Here is a 19,363-nt window from a genome sequence, read left to right on the forward strand (position 1 = left end):
CTCAACAAAAATTGAAATACAACTTGCTTTTTTATAAAGTAACCTTAAGACATTCCTCTACCTGTTGGAATGTAAACAAGGCTTTTGCTAGACCTTTTGGAGAACATAGCTCTTCTAAACAGCCAGCTTAAGCCCAGCTGAGTGGTTACTGTCCTCAAAACTTTGGGATCCATCCCCTGAGTTTCTTGCTTGTCTGAAAGAGTGGGAAGAGGATGAATATCTTTGGCTGTTACACTCCTGAGAATTTCGCTTTATTCTTTAACATCTTCATTTCACCATTGCACATAAACTTACATGTCTCACAGGTGCTGCTTTAAGTCTTTCTTCCTAAACGCTATTGAAAAAACACAATTCACCATCATCCACAGTCATTAGTAATCTCTTGAGTTTTTCTTATAATTAAAATCTTCTTTTCCTCTTAATAGATCTTAATCATCTATAAACTTCAGAATGTGTTACTTCTTACATTTCATGTATTTTCTTCCTGACTTTTATGACAATATTGAAGACAGTATCTCAAATAAATTGATGATGACATTACATTTCAAGATCCTATAAACTAATTGTATGATTAATCAGATATAATTAATGCCAGAAAACTGACAATAGAAAAAGTCTTCCTCCACATCTTTCCCAAAATTAATCTCCTATGATTGTGGTGAGATGCAACATACTAATAGACAATTCTAGTCTGACTTCTAGATCAAAATAACATTTATCCTTTTGTCGTTGTTGTAATTAATTCTGAATATAAAGGGTAACAGATTTTGAGAGATGATACTTCTTTGTCCAGTTTACTACATTATTTTTTTTTCTTTTTTTTATATTCCATGTCTAGTTTAAGACACTTATGTTCTTTACATCTTTTTTTGTTTATGGAGATAGTATTATTGCACAATCTTTTTCACAAGGTTTCTGTTCCAGTTCATTATATTATTCCACAATCTTTTTCACAAGGTTTCTGTTCCAGTTCATTAATCTGATTACATGTCCATAGAGAAAGAGGACTAGAAAGGACCTTGAAAGGTCTTTTAGTCCATTACACTGGGTCACTCCTCTATTGCTTACTTGTTCTAGAGATCACCAAAGATGGAGACTCTGTATTCTGTTCACCAACCTGTTCCAAGGTTGTTCCTCTCCTGTTAAAAAACTTTTTGGTCAATGTCTAACTTGATAATTCACAAGAACTATGTCTTCTGGTTTGTGAGGTCTTTCACCAAGACTTGGTTTGGTGTGCATCGGACTAATGAATTCTGTGGGTTAAGTACAATCTCAAGGCAAGGGTTGCGATGTGTTGTCACCATCAATGCACAAAGTGTGACTGAGGGACACCGGCAATGAACTGATGTCTCATTTACAGTTTGGTATTAGATATAACAGCATATGTTTACAGAGTTCTGAGAGACGTATTAATTAAGTCATCACTTTCAGTAAGACAAACACATCATTTTTGGGATATTGTTGAGCAGGTATTAGAAAATTCAAACATGTCTGCAATATAGATATAAACAGAGTGAACATTTGAATTAGAAAAAGTATGCACGCTCTTCCAAAAATCTTTATGGCTTTTTAGCTTCTTTTGCTCTCCATCTACCTCCTTAACTTACTTGAAGGAAATCAATCATATTTTTTCCCGTTTGAAAATATCCTGCAGGTTACTTTAGGCCACTTTGTGTGTAATAAAGCACTTGCCTTATTTTCAAATCAACATTTGCTTTCTCTTGGGTCTTTTTTGCTGCTCAATCAGCAAATGACCCTGACCAAAACTGATGCATAAGTCTTGGCTGGACCCCTGCTTTTTTGGAATTTCATCCAAACTCAGTTAAGTGCCTACAGGTACACATTCATTTCCAGCCCTTTTGTTTATACTTACTGAGTTTAATTTCTCTCTAAAAAGTCTTTATTCTGATGCAATGGAAATTAGTTACACCATGCAATTAGACTTAGGTCCCCAGCCTTATAAATGAGACCAAAATCAAGACCTTGAGGAATAGTCATAAGAACGTACAGGGTTTTTTTAACCTTAATTTTATTTCTGTTTTGGAAGTTTTTACTATGCAGAAATAAATTCACACACACACACACACACACAAAGTGATTTTAAACACTCCACTGGGATTAAGCAATTGGGTGAGAGGTTTATTGTTGTGTTATGGTAGCAGTCTGAATCCCTTAGCAAGATTACTCTCCTCATGTTTGGCACAGTAGAAAAAAATCCCTCCTTATAATAATGCAAATTAAAATAACAGTACAGAGTATTAAGCATTACTAATGTGCTATTATTGTAGCAGTGTGAAGAAGTGGGAGCAAACTACAGTGTGCGTGAAATCACTGTTTGGGAACAAATGGGAATGTTGTATATTTGTTTGTGTAATTATACAGTGTATGTATTTCCCAAAAGGGAGGCAACAAAATATTTTCTGTGTTTTCTTCTTTAATTAAAGCACAAGTTGTTTATTGCAAGGCTGCATTAAAAAGTTCTTTCACTCTATTATAACAGGAGGCTGGCTCGCTCTACACTACTGCTTATCCCCTTGTTTGGAATTCACTACACGGTGTTTGCTTTTTCTCCTGAAAATGTCAGTAAGCGGGAGAGACTAGTGTTTGAATTGGGACTGGGATCTTTCCAGGTGATTATACAGTGAATTCTGCTTTTGTTAAAAAGAAATCTCTATTCATTATAACTACTTTGCATGCACAGTTCTCAGACTGTGTGTTTATTTATGTATACATTTTGTATACTAGGATGTTGGTTTTATTTGTTTGTTTTAACCCCAGCTATTTTCTAGGATTTACTGAAGGATTTGAATTACATTATTTTTTTCTCTCCCATTTACCTAGGGTTTTGTTGTTGCTGTTCTCTATTGTTTCTTGAATGGGGAGGTAAGACTTTTAATATTTAACCTCTCCCACCCACCATCACCATCCCATTTCCTTGTGGGAGTAACTGCTATTCTAATCCTTCACTGTAACTCATCATCTACCATATTTCCTCATACCTTAGGTTGAATCTCACATTATCTCAGCAAAAGAAACAGGATGTGTGATGTCTTTATTAAAGCAAAATATTGGCCTTGACAGAGATGATGGCTCAGATTAATGCTCCCTAACAGATGTAGGGACTGTACTGGGCTCTTTGGTTATGTCACCCCAGGTGCAGAACTTTGCACTTGTCTTTGTTAAACTTCATACGGTTCTTGCTATCCCCCTCTTCCAGCCTGTTCAGTTCATCCAACCTGCTGCTTATGAATATGCAGATGTCACAGTTTTGGACACTACCCCTCAAGTGCATTAGTTTAAAGCACAATTCACTAAGTCAACCAATCTGCTAGTGAAGATTCTCCTGCCTCTCCTAGGTAGGTGTATCCCATCTCTCCCCAATAGGTTATATTCATAGAAGGATGTCCTATGATTGTAGAAAACAAAACCCTGGCAATGACACCAGCCACGAAGCCAGGTATAGATCTGCATGATGCACTGATTTCTGCCTGCACCCTTATCTCTGACTGGCGAGACAGAGAAGTCGACTTGGGAATCTGTCCCTTTCACTTGCACCTCCAGGGCTCTGAAAGTCTGCTTGATCTTGCCCAGGCTTTGCTTTACCATGTCATTGGTGACCACATGGAAAAGAAGTAGGCCATAGTAATCTGTGCTTTTAACTAGTTGTGGCAATCTGTCTGTGACATCCTGGATCTTAGGTTCTCGCAAGCAGCAAACTTCACTTGACCGTACACCAGGCCAACATACGGGTGCCTCAGTGCCTCTCAGCAAAGAGTCACCCACTACTAGCACTCACTGCTTCCTTTTGCAGCTTTTGGTATGAGCTGCCAGTGCAGTTTCTCCCTGTGAATATTGCTCATCGTTTTTGTCTGCTGACAAGGCTTCATACCTATTGCTGGGTGGTACATAAGACGAAAGGGAGTGAAGTGATAACCTGTTACAACAGGGTCACCAGAGACCATGGTGTCTCCTTCTCCAAGGTGCTGTCTGTTCTCTGTTGAAGCTCTTTGTCTGGTCATCCTTGGAGGTCAGTGCCACAGGGCCCTAGTATTTCTTCTCACAAAGTCTCAAATAATACTCTCTTTCTTGTTCATCTTCCCTAACATGGCATATCCTGCTAAGTTCCTCCTGTAGCTCCTCCACCTGCTGCCTGAATGACTCCACCAGAGCCCACCTTGAGCAGGTGGAGCTTCCACCCTCCTCCACCCAGGAGGCAGGGTTGCAGTCTTCGCATCCCTCCACCTCGACAGCAGTTTCCCTGGTTGGAAGCTCTGTCTGAGTGGTGCCTCCATTCTTCCCAGGCTAGCCTGGCTAGGTAGCTGATTCCTGTCTACTGCAGAGCGCAGCCCTTGCCTGGTTTCTACCACCATGCTTCCAAAAACCTCAAAGCACTGCCTAATAAACCCCTCAATTTCCTGGAGACCTCAAGCTGTTTGGTAGGCTTGCACAGCCACCAGCTAGCTCGGGTGACCACTGGGGCTGCAGCCTAAGCCTGCAGGTGAACAGATCAGACAGCAGCCCAATGACTGGCAGAGTGTGCAGCCCTTCCTGCGTTAACTGCTGACGCTGCTCCCAACAGATGCTGTGCCCTGTTGCTGATGCTACAACCCAACAGATGCCACGTCCTGTTGCTGATGCTGTTCCCAACAGATGCTGTGCCTCGTTTGTTCTCCTGGTCAGGTGCTCCCCCAGGAGGTGGTTATATGCGGTTTCCCACAATTTGACCTGGCCATGGGGACAGCTGGCACCACACAGCTGTTGCCCACTCCTCTCATGAGACCTGACTTCTGCTGACCGGTCCCTCTGCACACACAGCCCAAGGGTGTTAGATGCCCAGAAACCCCCTCAGACACCTGCCGGGTACCTTGCAAGCCTCAGGCTTCTCTCAGCACATGGCAACTGCTGTTGCTGTGTCAGCTTCCCATGATTGTTTTTTTCCTGATTCACCTGTTCTGATCTGCAAATTGAAATTCCCCTGCCATTGTCAGAATGAATACCTGAGATAATTGTTTTCTGAATTAATGGAAAAAGACTCCTTCCTCAAGGCTGCCTTAGAGGAATATATACAGTTCATCCATTCTCTCCTCTATTCATATACATCTATTGTGCAGTCCAGCAGGAGAAGACTTCTCCTAAAATCACCTTCTTTTGTTCTTTTCAGGGAGACTGACACCATTTATTTCTACCAGTTTTAGTGCAGTAGATGTTCTATGCTTGTTCACATACAGCATGCAATAGCTGGTCTGTAGTACAAAAGGTCTCTAACTCCTTGATCCAAGTGGTTCCTTCTCAGATCACCACAACAATCTCTGCAAGTTCATTAAACAATCATATAGGTTATCTTTGCTTATGGGCTTAGTCAAGGTGACTGTTAAAGGACTCATAGGTAAATGTTAAAGCATTATTCACAGCTCAGTCCTATGTAGCTCAGAAGGTGAATTCTGGACCTGGCCTAGCTGGAATTAGTGGCTGCATTCATACATCACCAGCTGGCATTACTGGATATCCACCTCTCCCACCTACAACCGTGTGTTTCATCTATTATCTTCCATGAGTGCTAAAAGAATAGCCAGAAGATCTTGACTAAAACTAATATGCAGATAAGCAGCTTCCAAGGTAACATGCACAGTGTGTCAGATTTCCTGTAACCCCTTGGCGGGGTGGGGAGGGGCTGTTCTTAACCAAACTAAACCAAACAGATTAATTACAGCCATTTTACCTCTCAAAACATTAGAGAATGACTTGTGCTCCCACTAAATTACTTAGGGTAAGAAAGAGTTCACCTTTGGTACATTACACTGTTACAGATACAAATGCTATTTTCTTTTTACCCCCATACTCTGTGTAATCTATACCTATCTATACTCTAACCAAAACAGAAATTTAGAGGTACTAGGAGAACGTAAGTTTTCCAGTTAGACTTTTCCTCCCTGTAGTTAGTGTCCATACAGTTGAATCACTTCTTTAGCATTTTGGCATATGCTGATCCATTTTGACAACTGTACTAGTCTAGGAAAAGCTAGCAATGACTATTGAAGACAAGAACACCTTTGACACAGCAGCTTATTGGAGACTGGAAAAATATATTGAGAAAATATCTGTACATATTTCCTTGTCCTTAGGCTATTTCATTCAGAAATATGTTACAGCCTACTGTCAGGAATGGGTAATAGGCTGAGTTAATTTTAGGTTGAGCTAGAATGATTGTATATTAAATCCTTACTATCTTACGTGTATATGTACACACATGCACACCTAGCAAGATGGCCAGGAAATTGGTGATGAATGAAAAGTAGAAAAGCTATAGAATTATTTGCTTACATTCTAACTGGACTTCCAACTGTGGATTGTTTTACTGTTGGTGATTTACTGTGGGTGCCCATGTATTTGAATCCAAGAGCTGTCAGCTGCTTAGAGGTGATCTGAAAGCAGGAGGCAAAGTTCTCAGTAGACATGAATCCATTAATGGCAGGTGAGAGACAAGTTGCCTTTGTGGACAAGTTATTTCATTACTGTCTAGTACGTTTTGGTTGCTGGTTTATTTGACTGTTTGATATTTGGTACTGGCCATTGATGAAAACAGGATATTTTTTCCAAGAAGCTAGCTAAAGAACCATATTGGAGTTAGTGTTGAACAGGACTTCTATGCATCTCTGGGCTGATCCTAAATTATCTGAAGTCAGAGACACAGAACCCAGGCTGTTCTTCCCACTGCACGCCTGGACCTCTTTCAGAGATGGAGAAGTTACTTCAGATTTTGCTGAAGGGAGGAGTTTAATAATAGTCTTAAAAATTGTTCTGTCAAATTGTGGGGTTTTTTTTCTAAACTTGATAATTTGTCAGCATGTCCTCGAGCGGCTAAGTACATAAAAAATGACCTTTTGAAGTTTCTCCCTAAAGGTGCAATCAGAAATAAAGAGAAAATGGAGGAGCTGGAAAGTCAATCGGTATTTTGCTGTGGATTTCAAACATCGTCATCCTTCTCTAGCGAGCAGCGGAGTGAACGGGGGGACACAACTCTCCATTCTGAGCAAGAGCAGCTCTCAGATTCGGATGTCCAGCATAAATGCGGAGAACTTAGCGACATGAGCAGCTAAGGAAAACAAATCCATCAACAAGGAAACCAAAAACCATCCCTAAAAAAAAAAAAAACAACATAGTTTTGGTGGTGGTGTAGGTCTCCCCTTCCCTTCCCTTCCCTTCCCTTCCCTTCCCTTCCCTTCCCTTCCCTTCCCTTCCCTTCCCTTCCCTTCCCTTCCCTTCCCTTCCCTTCCCTTCCCTTCCCTTCCCTTCCCTTCCCTTCCCTTCCCTTCCCTTCCCTTCCCTTCCCTTCCCTTCCCTTCCCTTCCCTTCCCTTCCCTTCCCTTCCCTTCCCTTCCCTTCCCTTCCCTTCCCGTCCCTTCCCTTCCCCTCTCCTCTCCTCTCCTCTCCTCTCCTCTCCTCTCCTCTCCTCTCCTCTCCTCTCCTCTCCTCTCCTCTCCTCTCCTCTCCTCTCCTCCCCAACATTTCCTTGACGTTTGTAGAGATGAAAAAGAAAAGGAAATGTGTATATATATATCTTTTTAACAATCACTGTAAATACCCAACTGTACTGAAGGCCATTAATGGGAAAATGTTTAAAAGATAAACAACAGGCCAAGCCCACCCACTCAATGATTTACATTTCAGAGCATCTGCAAGTAATCCGTTGTCAGTCAGAAGTAACAAGTGATTGCTGTGCAGTTGTGATCCTTGGTTGCCAAACTGATACTAATCTGTGAATGGACACGACCGCTGTTATTTTTCAAATTGGTTTCCATTTTGGTTTGGATTTGCCTTTTTTTTTTTCCTAGTCAAACATATCTTAGCCTGTCCCTGTCTTTTGGCATGTGAATTTCTGCAGTGTTTCTCTTTTAAGTCTTAGGATGGAGCTAATATGCCTGGGTTAATCAAACCAGCTGATTCAGGAAGAACTCCAGAAAATTAAGTTCATAGCTGGATTTAGTCAGGTGTTCCCAGTGGACTTAAAGAAACTGCTGTGCCAATGTGAAGCTGCATAGCTATCATCAGTCAGTGGGGGGACTCCAGGCAAGAGAGACGGGATCAGCTGTCTTTTTCGGTACCCAGGGACACTTCTGGGAATGCTTTATGTTCTAGCTAAGCTGTGAATTTTCTAAAAGGGCCATGCAGTTGAAATATATCTATATTTTTAGCATTGACTGATTGATAGACTGATTGATTGGATTCTCTGAATAATAAAAATAACTGTCCCCTCCCTCCCACCTTAAGAGCAAAAGTAAATTCCAGGATGGCCTTTCCCTCCAGATAACCTTGAACCCTCTGCATCCATGTCCAAACATGCCATGGTTTTGGGTAGTGCTGTCACGCAGAGTGTGGTTCCTTTGCAACCTGGTTGACTTCTGTGTATTGACTCTTCCCTGCCAGAGCAAGAGGCACAAGAAGGATCTGGCATGATCGTCTTGGAAGGTAAAAGTCATCTGCATTTGGTGAGCAACTAAACTGAACTAAACTAAATAAGATACTTTGGAAGTGTCATGGTTTAACCCCAGCTGGCAGCTAAGCACCACACAGCTGCTTGCTCACTTCCCCCTCGTGGGATGGGGGAGAGAATCAGAAGAGTAAAAGTGAGAAAACTCATGGGTTCAGATAAAGGCAGTTTAATAGGTAAAGCAAAAGCCGTGAATGCAAGCAAAGCAAAACAAGGAATTCATTCACTGCTTCCCATTGGCAGGCAGGTGTTCAGCCATCCTCAGGAAAGCAGGGCTCCATCATGCCTAATGGTTACTTGGGAAGACAAATGTCATAACTCTGAATATCCCCCCCCTTCTTTCTTCTTCCCCCAGATTTATATGCTGAGCATGACACCATATGATGTGGGATATCCCTTTGGTCAGTTGGGGTCAGCTGTCCCGGCTGTGTCCACTCTCAGCTCCTTGTGCACCCCCAGCCTCCTTGCTGGTGGAGTGGTGTGAGAAGCAGAAAAGGCCTTGACTCTGTGTGAGCACTGCTCAGCAGTAATGAAAACATCCCTGCATTAGCAACACTGTTTTCAGCACAAATCCAAAACATAGCCCCATACTAGCTACTATGAAGAAAATTAACTCTACCCCAGCCAAAACCAGCACAAGAAGGAAAACATAAAGACTTTGGATGACTTCCCACACCTGGCAGTTTTCTCTCTCTTTGGATATTATGTTTGTTTAACCACCAATGGTCTTACTGCTTTTCTTTGAGAGGAACTAAAATGTTCTCTCAACCTTTGCCTTGTAGTTAAAGCCACGACTGATACATATCTACTTCGATCAAATGTCAATGATGTCAAGTCTTAAAAGTCTTTATACAGTGCATAAAGGCTTTGAGGACCACCCTAGTACTCACTTCATTTTGGATTTATGAACTGATATATATATATAAATATATATATATAAGTGTTTGTATGTGTATGCATATATTAAAAAACAAAAATGAAAATGACATTTTCAATGTGAAGTTTTGAACTGAAGCTAATAGTAACCAGGAAATTAAAAATTCAGGCTTGTTCTTTGGTGTTAGTTGACATGATCATGAACTAAAAAAAAAGTGAAAGACTCAGAATTTTAGTGTCAGCTAAGTGTGAGCTTTTAATTTCACTGGTTTTTGTTAGTTTAGGTAAACAAAAGTTTTAATGTCATTTTAAGCATAGGTTTTTAAAAATAATGCTAGTTTCCTTATTTTTAAAAGGAGAAGAAAAAGGTCTCAGAAGGTTGTGAAAGAAATATTAATTATAATACTTAACACTTATATAGTGCTTTATGGGACATAATCTGCTCTCAGTTGTAGCAGTGTAAACGAATGTAAAAATAATTTGAAACAGACAGAAATGTTGAGATTAATTTCATATTTGTACAGGATCATGCTCTTACGAGATGCTTACACCCCTTTCAGGTGAAATCTATCTTTGCACAGAGGATGAGCAAAAAGGTTTAAAACACTTACATTACAATCCAGTATCTTAAATTGGAGTTAAATGATCCAGACACCTTTTTTTTTCAAGTCTTCAGCACTGGTTTGCTGCTCTGAGAGCAGAATTTCTCCCCCTCTACCAGACTCTCTGCAAAAGTCACTAAAGTATTTTTAACTGATAGATTGGAGCTTCCTCTCTCATTAAATGTTGCTAAAAGCTATTTTAGAAAGTTTCCCAAGGAACCATGCACTTTGCAGTCCAGAAAGACATGGGAGATGGGGAAAGTCAGATCTATCAGGTAAATGCATACTTAGACATTTTTTAAATGAAACTATCTAATGTTAGATGAACAGATAACATTTAGTTTTGTATTTTCTGTAGTATGGGCTTTCACAAGGTATATTGACAATACTGTAAACATATTATTTAAAAAAAATCAAAAAGTATATTTTGCATGAATGGCTAGTAGCCAATTTTCAAGCATTAATAAATTATAACTTTTGAGAAAAAACTGTTGAAAACTGCCTCTAGCTGGAGATTTTTTGCCATGTTTCAGCCCAGAGCAAGGAGGTGTTTGGATTTTTTGTTTGTTTGTTTTTGTTGTTGTTGAGGCTTTTTCAGAGCTTACTTTTGGATTCTGTTGTTTTCCTGGCCATCCTACAGTGCTTTGCAATTTGAGTTGGTGGATCTCAGTCCAGTGCCTCATGGGCAAATGTCCACATCACCAAAACCACCCTCCAATCATGCACACTGGAGACAAGGTCCTCAGCTAAATTAAAATCAGTACAGAAAACTGTTGTTATTGTTAGAACAAAGCCACTTCACTTTAGCTTGGGATTTGGCCTCAGCACATTACTATTACCATTATTTTTTTGCAGTCTTAGCAAGAGAGACCAAGGACTGAATAGTCATGAAAATTTGGACTTGCCCCTTAAATTCCTAGAGCCAATGCTCAGGAGCAAGACAAGTTGGAGGGCGGTGGAGGGGAAATTTCTGCTCTTGCAGTCCCCGTGTTTCTTGTTCAGTGGACAAATTGAAGTCTTCAGTACCTTTCACCAGCACTGAATTTACTAGAAGAAATGGCATCTCTCAACATATTTAATATACAATATATTATATAAACAACCCCCTTCTATTATGATTTTTTATTGGCGGTGTTGATGCACTTGCAAATGTGGCTTTCCTTAGTCACTCGAACTTTCTCGGTGTTACTGGAAAGATCATACTTCAGGTGTATATAGTTATCTAAACCAGACTCTGATGCCATCGCACAAATTAGCTCTCAAGAAATGTTGAATGTAAGCTGAAGATGCTGGACATGCATGGCCACCATTCACAGTGGCTGTCATTTCTATTTGTTTCAGGATGGAAGAAACCAACAGGTGGTTTGCTTCTAAGCATGTGTAAATATCAATTGAGTGTAACAGTGCTTTGTTTGATTTTTCACTGTGAAATATATTTTGGAGCTAGAAAGGCTATGTTATTAAAAACAATACATAATTAAAAGAAAAACAAGTGTGCAGTGCTCCTTGAGCCATTTTTTCTACCATGTCCATAATGTATTTTTGTCTAATGTTCTTATTTTGTTTTTATAAATGTACAAAAAGTTTCTTTGCTGCAGCTTTTGTGACTATTTACTGTATCTAACCACTGTTCAATTATTGACTTTTTGATGTGGAGTGCTGGTACTACAGGACAATTAACATCCTGAAATGAAAACTACAACCTATATTTCAAAGGACAAGGCTTATTTCATTGCTGCATGATGACCTCACCTCCTTTTACCTTCACCTACATTTAGTATATCTGGAGCTCAGAGCCCAGGTAATGAAACTTAAATGCTTAGTTGTGGGAGTTTTTATTTTATAGAGGAAAAATACCCAAGTTCCTCTGCCTCATTTAAGTATTTGTATTTGAAAAACCAGGTGTTAAAGTGAGATAGTGAGAGAAGGGAGAGACATGAAGGCAGGTGAGTCCAGAGTGAAATGTAAAAAAGGTGCAGTCTGGAAGTTAAATTCAGACACTGTATTTGGTGTCTAGCTCCTCCTTTTCAGCAGCTGTCCATCATGACAATTAAAGAACTGTATCTTTATCAAATAACAACCAGAAGTGTGCAGGAACTGACTGTGCTGATAATTTGAGATCGCATTTACAAAGATGACTATTCCTAGACTCTCTTCATTGTCAATGGTAAGTGTGAGATACCTTCCAGAAGGGAATGCAGAGCAGTTCATAGAATCACAGAATCATAGAATCAACAGCCCAGATTGGAAGGGACCTCAAACAATCATCTGTTCCAATCTTTCATGAGAAAGGAAGCCTAGATGAGATTATCTAGCACCCTGTCCAACTGCATCTTGAAAACCTCCAGTGATGGGGACTCTACCACGTCCCTGGGGAGGTTGTTCCAGTGAATGATTGTTCTCACTGTAAAAAATTTCTTTCTTATATTGAGATGAAACCTCTCCTGGTGCAACTTGTACCTGTTCCCCTTGTCTTCTGCATGTGGGTCCTTGTGAAGAGACAGCCTCCACCCTCTTTGTAGCCACCCTTTCAGTACTGGAATACTGTGATGAGGTCCCCCCTGAGCCTTCTATTCTCCAGGGAGAAAAGACCTAACTCCTTCAGTCTTTCCTCATTGAGCAGGTTGTCTATCCCTTTGATCATCTTCATGGCCTTTCTTTTGACTCTCTCCAGTTTGGCTGCATCTTTCTTGAATTGTGGGGATCAGAACTGGACACAATATAGTGTTTGTTAGACACCTGCTCAAAACCTGACCTGGGAGAATCTGATCCTCTTCAACAATGATGAAAGGATTAGTTGCCATAATTTGCCTTGTCCATGTCATTTTGTAAAAGTGTGGCTTTTCGTAATATTGTTATATCAATGATGGATGAAATTCTGCTTCTGCATAGCATGATAGCTTCTGTGTTTGCATATGAAGGGTTATACAGAACCTCTGGTTAGCTCAAAGATTCAGGGTTTTTTTCATAAATCCCATGGGCAAAAGAAATAAGTAACTAAAAACATCAAGAGCAAAACATATTTAGCAGAGTTAGAGCTGTTGGTGTCTGATCCTCAGGTGTTCCAGAGCAGCACAATGACACAAGGATACTTAATCTGAAGGAAACTCTGTAATTGCCATTACTTTCACAGCATATTACTCCCACTCCTAAACTGATCAACGCCCCTTTTAAAATTCGGTAGGCTTTTCTTTTTCTCACCTTCTCTTCCCACTGGAAAGTTATTGTAAAACTTCACTCTTCTGGCAGTTAGAAACCTTTTTCTGAATTCCAAATTAAAATAACTCCTGGCTTACTTATGCTCCTTGTCATACTAATCTTGCATCCAGTTCATTTGTTCCTTCCTGAAATAAGAACAGCTTTATTTCAGATAAAGTCTACAGTTTATCTTTCATCATGCAGCTGAAAGATAAGACTAAAAATAATCATGCTATTAAGCTGCATTTGTTTCAACTCTAATCTCAATTTGGGCAGCAAAAACAATGCAAAGACACAAATACAGGCCTACGCAAATCCATTGAGAACAGCAGGAAAATTAACTGGAAGCAGCATGCCAAGCACCCTGAAAAAAAAGTAACAATAAAAACTATGAGAAAGATTTCCAGTTCTTGAAAGTCTATAAACGAGATTTGGTTTTTGAGCAGGTTTCATTCAGTCAGATCTAAATGCAGAAATGTTCCCAAACTTCTCCTTTTCTGGCTTCAGTTATAATCTTGCAAGGGAAGCTGTCTTGCTGCTGTTTCCAATCAAAGGGATAGGACATTCATTCAGTCAACATACTGCAGGAAATCAACATTCAAATGGGCAAAAATATACTGACTGTGTCAGCTTGTGAGGTTTCAGTGCTCATGTGTCTGACACTGCTATTAAATCCCTACTAAATCTGGCCTGTGAACCATGCAGATACCTAACTTCACATTATCTTTCCAGCCCAGCCCTGCCAGAAATAAGATATAAAAATTTCAGAGGGTATAGCAAAAAAAATATGTCCAGAGTGACTTTAGTGAACAGTGGCAATAAAAGAAACACAAACCCCATTAATTTCATTGGCTTTATTTGCCTTGTTATTTGAAATTGTTTTTCAATAGTGCTTCAGAAACAATTGCTTATTGCACAGGTTTTCAACCTGTAGTCTGTGGAGACTTCAGATCCCATAGACTATTTCTGAAGTGTCCATGGAAGATGATTAAAGAAAATAAGTTCATTCTTTGTATATAGCAATATATGCTTGTAAGGCTCCTGAAGGGCTTCTGTCTCACCTGTAATTATATGAAGGCTCTCACAGATCAAAAAAAGATTGAAAAGTAGAGCTGCAAACAGCTGAGGATGAGTTACTACAAGCTATTTTCCCAGGACAATCTAGATGACTGCCTGGTTTTTCAGCTTTCTGCACATAGCGTCATCCAAACTTTGATGAATGCCTCCCATCCAACATCCACTTTGACAAATAATGATAGAGGGACATGGTGAGGAAAGCATGACCACTGTTAGCCAGCTATAATCACAAGGAGTACCTATATCCCAATACTACAGAAGGGCCAGGATGAAAGAGCAGTGTAACCAGGTCTCTCTGTAGCCTTTTCACAGTGAGTGATTGTTTTGAGAAGATACAGGTAGAACAGATGCTGTACCCTGGATGAAGCTAGTGTATTTAACCCTCTGTGTCCTCAACATCTACAGAAACATGCAGGCTGTGATTTCACAGCTGCTGTGAAGTCCTATGAAGCCTTTTTGCATGACAAAGTACAGTATCCAAATGCCAAAGGTAATCCTTATAGCTTCCACATTCAGTGGATGTACTGAGAAAGTTCAACAAATTACGTTTTTCCTCCTTGGTTTGATTATGTGATTTCATAATAGTAAGACTTTCTTTTTTGTTCTGAGATTTTCTCATGTGGGCAAGGCTTCCAGAGAAATGTAGGATGCTTAAAATCATCTGCTACATGACACTGCAGAGCAATAAATATGACCTCAGCAGAGCTAATATAGCATAGAAAGTCTAAAGGGACACAAGACAAGGTAGTAAGTACAGACAGAGCAGGAGATATGGGACACCACATGGGATCCTGCTTGGCCTCCAGCTGCCAGACAAAATTGGTGTCTCCTACAGTTCCTATGTCGTATCTATGAGCTCTGTGTGGATATCTAGGAAACTGAGATAAACTTTCTGGATGAGATTCAGCTCCAAACTCAGATAGCTAGACTTTGATATCTATGTGAAGGCAATATCTGTTGGAGTCCTGAGTCTACAACTGTAGAAATGTACATAATGTGAAGATACAACCAAATATCTGGGTTTACCTGATTCTCTTTCTTAGAGTGTTAAATATCAAGGGCTACATTAAACATGTGTCCCTTTCAACATCCAGCAGTTTCAGCATTAGGCATTCTGGCCCATAGGCAAAGTCCTAGAAAAGATCCTGTGTCACTAAGCAGGCAGCTGAGATATCCACATCACTTAACTTTAGACATCAATGGTGAAGATATCTTCCTTTGATCTAGTTTCTCCACATTGCCTTTGTAGTCACAAGAGAGAAATGAGTAATTTTAGAGTATAAATATCAAGCATATTTTTGATGTCTGCTCAGAGGTGAGATGATTCATACTTTGCAAGTATCTCTTTCTTTCCACCAGGAAGTCTAGCTGACCAGATCAGAGACAGATGTTGACACTGTGGAAGTCTACATGTAGATAACATTTCCCCTGGAAACTTTGCCCAGTCACTATTGTTCTGTTTCATGCATGTTGAGAAATAATGGTCTTGAAAAGCTTGGGAGTGGCCGCTATTGGGTATTATCGACCCGATCTGCGGGAGGTGCATGCCTGATAAAGGCTTAGTAGCTCTCACCGAGAGTCATTTTCAGGAAGTCTTGTTCTCTCTGTCAGATTGTGTCCATATGACCAGCACTTCTGTGTTCAGAAACAAACCATGGTATATAGTCCACATGCAGTGAAAAAAAGTCAGGATTTTTACCCTCTGTTTTTAGCAGTCAGGCACATGCAACCAGTTCAGAATTGCATTTCAGAGTAACATTAGGAAGATACGGAGTATGCAGTAGTAGTTAATGATGCTCTGACGTTAAGCTCCGTGCATATCTGTACTAAAGAGCTAAGTTCAGCTAAATACACTTTGTACTTTGTGTATGAAAACACACCAGCAGAGCTTGAACAATGTTTTGAACCTCGTGGTCTTTCACCTTCTTATGATTAAAATTGCAATTTCTATTGGCTTTCTTTTGGGGAATTCATCCATGTAAAGAGTTACTGTGTGATATGACACTGTGTGATATGACACTCTTCAGTGTCTGAAATGACTTAGGCTTCTGGATATGCCTTTTCCAATGGACTTTGTGCTTTCAGAGAAGTCTCAAGAGGCCTTTGTGTACCGGTATAATCTGTAAAAACAAATATTTGGTGTGTTCATTCTCTCTCCCTTCTTGTCAATTTAGTGGAAATGTAACATGCTATAGCTCTGAGAAGTACCAAGTTATTGGATGGAAAGCTGTATTTTGGCTTTTGACTGTGTCAAGGTACAAACTTACTGGCCTGTTGGGTCTAATTCTGACCTTTTTTGGTCAAAATTGGTTTAATTGGTAATGGGATCTGGGGTTATTCAACTTTGTTATGAGGTGGAAACACAGATATCGATTGCTGCTTTCTAACCTTTTTTGTGTTTTGAGAAATTGTTTTTAACATGTATACTGCTGTAGATGACACAATAAATGTATTATCATTTTGTATAAGTCTGTTCTGATATAAAATTGCACCAAAGAGAATTTTTTGTCTGTGAAGTTACAGGGTAGCATATTTCTTCCTGAAGCAGCAGGATGGAGATTTTGGGGCTAAAAGGTTAACTTCCTTCTTCATGGGAATGAGTCCCTGAATTCTGCTGGGCAAAGTCAGTCCTGGACCAACCAGGCATGAAGTCTTTGCCATTAGTGGGTCATGCACACTCTTCCTTCACCATCAATCAGTGGAGTTACATGAGGAAGGTGTTTAGCACACTGCATCAGTATCAAGCATGACTATGATCTAATACTGCCAATACAAATGCAACACACTCTCCATTGCGACTAATAACCCTTGTGGCTCTGAGCTTTGATCCACAGGTCCTTTGGGGCCTACATATTTTTCCTAAGGGCTCTAAACAGGAAAAGAAAATCTGTTGTCCTCAAACAAATGCACTACCAGTTGGCAAAGGTGGAAAAAGATTGGTCTCTATAACATCTGATATGCTTCAAGGCTTCATTTGTTTTCTAGTCAAAGCAAACCTCAAGAGTTTTATCATCAGGTTCATTTTCAAAAGACCACATTCACCCTATTTAAACAGAGGACTCCACAGTGGATGACCTATTTCTGATATTTCTCCTGTCTTTTTCCTCAGCTTTAACTTCCATCTTTTTCTGGCCCTCATGGATCTGTGAATCCTTCACAAAGGTTGCATCTTTCAATTGCTATTCTCCCTCATTGTTTAGCCAAAGTAAAGATATTTGGAAACTTGTCCTTTGATAAGGAAGTGGACATATATCTGTTGAAACTGAGGTTAGAGATGTGTCAGGGAGCAGCCAGGGCCAGCTGATCCTGAGGGATGGGGCATCACATGGGCAGTAGGGCGAGTCACAGCCCCAGTGAGGAAGCAAGAAAGACCTGAAGACAGAGACCAGGTTCAAACAAGAGTCCAGATCATCAGGAAAGTTCATGGTGGCAAGGCAGGTCCAAGGCAGGTCCAAGACAGGTCCAAGGCCAGGCCAGGCCAGGACGTCAGACTGTGGATCTGTCCCAGATCAGTGGAGCCCTTGGTGGGGCAGGGCTGTTGCAAAGCTGGAGATCAACATCCTAACAGCATTGCTGAGGCAGGACCTGGGCTGAAATGGGGTCTTGAACCCATGAGCAGGCTGGGAGTTGAGGGGGACAGGGCAGATATATGGATTTTCATTTTTGCTATATTTCAAATCATTGTAAATACCCTATGGTGATCCATTTACCTGGATTTACTAGGTGTTCTGAGACAGCCTCAGCCCCTTCTTTGAGTGCTGGATGACATGGCACAGGTCGTGTCTCCCCTTTCCACCATTTGCAGAAGGGTTGCATCACTCACTATCTTACTAAACAGGGAGATTAACAAATGTGGAACAAGGAATCTGGAAAAGGTTCTATTTCTAAACGTAACATCTAGTCCAAGCAATTTTTTTTAGGCTCCTTTTATAGTTAAGAGGCAGAGAAAGAAAAGGCACCTCCAAAAGTATTTCAGCCCACTCTAAAAGTCCTATGGTTAATAGCCACAATTTTAAAGAAACAATACCACACTATAGCGCATTTGCTCCAAGAATCAGACACTGTGAAAACCTCATTTACCAGGTCTGTCAACACACCAAGGAGAGTACTGCCTCGGATCCAGCTGTATTTTCTGAAACTGAAAAATTCTTATTCAGATACTAAAAAAATTCTTTAATGTATTTTTTTTATTTCTTCCTCTCTCTAGTTTAAATTTCTTGTAAAGCACTTTTTAACCCTACATCATCAAGACTTATAGGTTAGATATCTGACTTTACCAAAGGACTATTTCTGGCAACTTCTATCTAGTGGGGCACAGCCATCAAACTGTATCTGGCAGTTTCTGTAGCCTATTCCAGTAGTTGAGCAATCAGAAACCACTGGATCTCCAAAAAAGCTGGACCCATCTCTGCACTTCATGATTTAGTCACTCATCCATAGTTGAGCTAAGGTCTTCTAAAGTCTGTTTTTAATCTTGGGTGTGGAATCAATCAACTTTGCCCACTGAACACGACTTGAGACTGAGTTTGCTGGAGAGGAGTCATTTTTGCACAGCAGTTTAGTAGATGACTAGAAAGTCATAATGTGCTTGTGATGCAACCACACGGGTAGCTTGAAGAGAAAGAAAGAAATCAAGCTATGGACCTCCTTTAACATGCTTTAGCTATAGGGTGGCGTTTATCTCATAGAGTAAGACTGAGGGAATGGGAAGGCATGTACACATAGACCAGGTGCCCAAGCTTTCATTACAGATAATAGATACCAAGAGCAGGAATTGTATGCTTAAATGCAAGTAGCTAGTGTGACTTCAGAAGCTGTGTGGTGTCCTGCCTGGCCTCCACCTGCTCTTCCAGAAAAGTATGTGTCCAAAAATCTGAATCATATCACCAGGACAGCGCAGATGTCTTGGATGCCCAAAGACATTTCAAATGGTACTTGGTAGCTGTGTTTATGCAACAGAATCCAACTCCAGATCAATAGCCAGTGATGTCTAGACAGCTACACTGTTGGCCAAAGGTAGGTACCTACTTTAGGGAGAGCTGAATGGCTCATGGATTTCACTAACTGTATTGCTAATACTTCCACTGGCTTAGATATCCAAATCATATATAGGCTGCAACAT

The 19,363-nt window shown here is 40.3% G+C and overlaps 1 protein-coding gene across 10 annotated transcripts in view; it reads left to right on the forward strand.

Annotated features, from left to right (window-relative positions):
• ADCYAP1R1 (ADCYAP receptor type I) overlaps nt 1–16,709 on the forward strand; it is a 153,589-nt gene extending 136,880 nt beyond the window's left edge. For 5 of the 10 annotated variants that reach the window (XM_087731382.1, XM_087731395.1, XM_087731410.1 and 2 more), the window contains 3 exons: nt 2,501–2,630; nt 2,842–2,883; nt 6,888–16,709. In XM_087731382.1, coding sequence (XP_087587508.1) covers nt 2,501–2,630; nt 2,842–2,883; nt 6,888–7,097 — 382 coding nt within the window. In that variant the 3' untranslated portion in view covers nt 7,098–16,709. The remainder of the gene's footprint in view (nt 1–2,500; nt 2,631–2,841; nt 2,884–6,887) is intronic. The other 5 variants (XM_087731406.1, XM_087731428.1, XM_087731436.1 and 2 more) reach the window with 3 other exon arrangements.
• The last annotated feature ends 2,654 nt before the right edge of the window (nt 16,710–19,363 follow it).

Source organism: Nipponia nippon, unplaced genomic scaffold (genome assembly GCF_047370975.1).
Source record: "Nipponia nippon isolate SJK-2023a ecotype South Korea unplaced genomic scaffold, ASM4737097v1 scaffold_1, whole genome shotgun sequence".
Lineage (NCBI taxonomy): Eukaryota > Metazoa > Chordata > Aves > Pelecaniformes > Threskiornithidae > Nipponia > Nipponia nippon.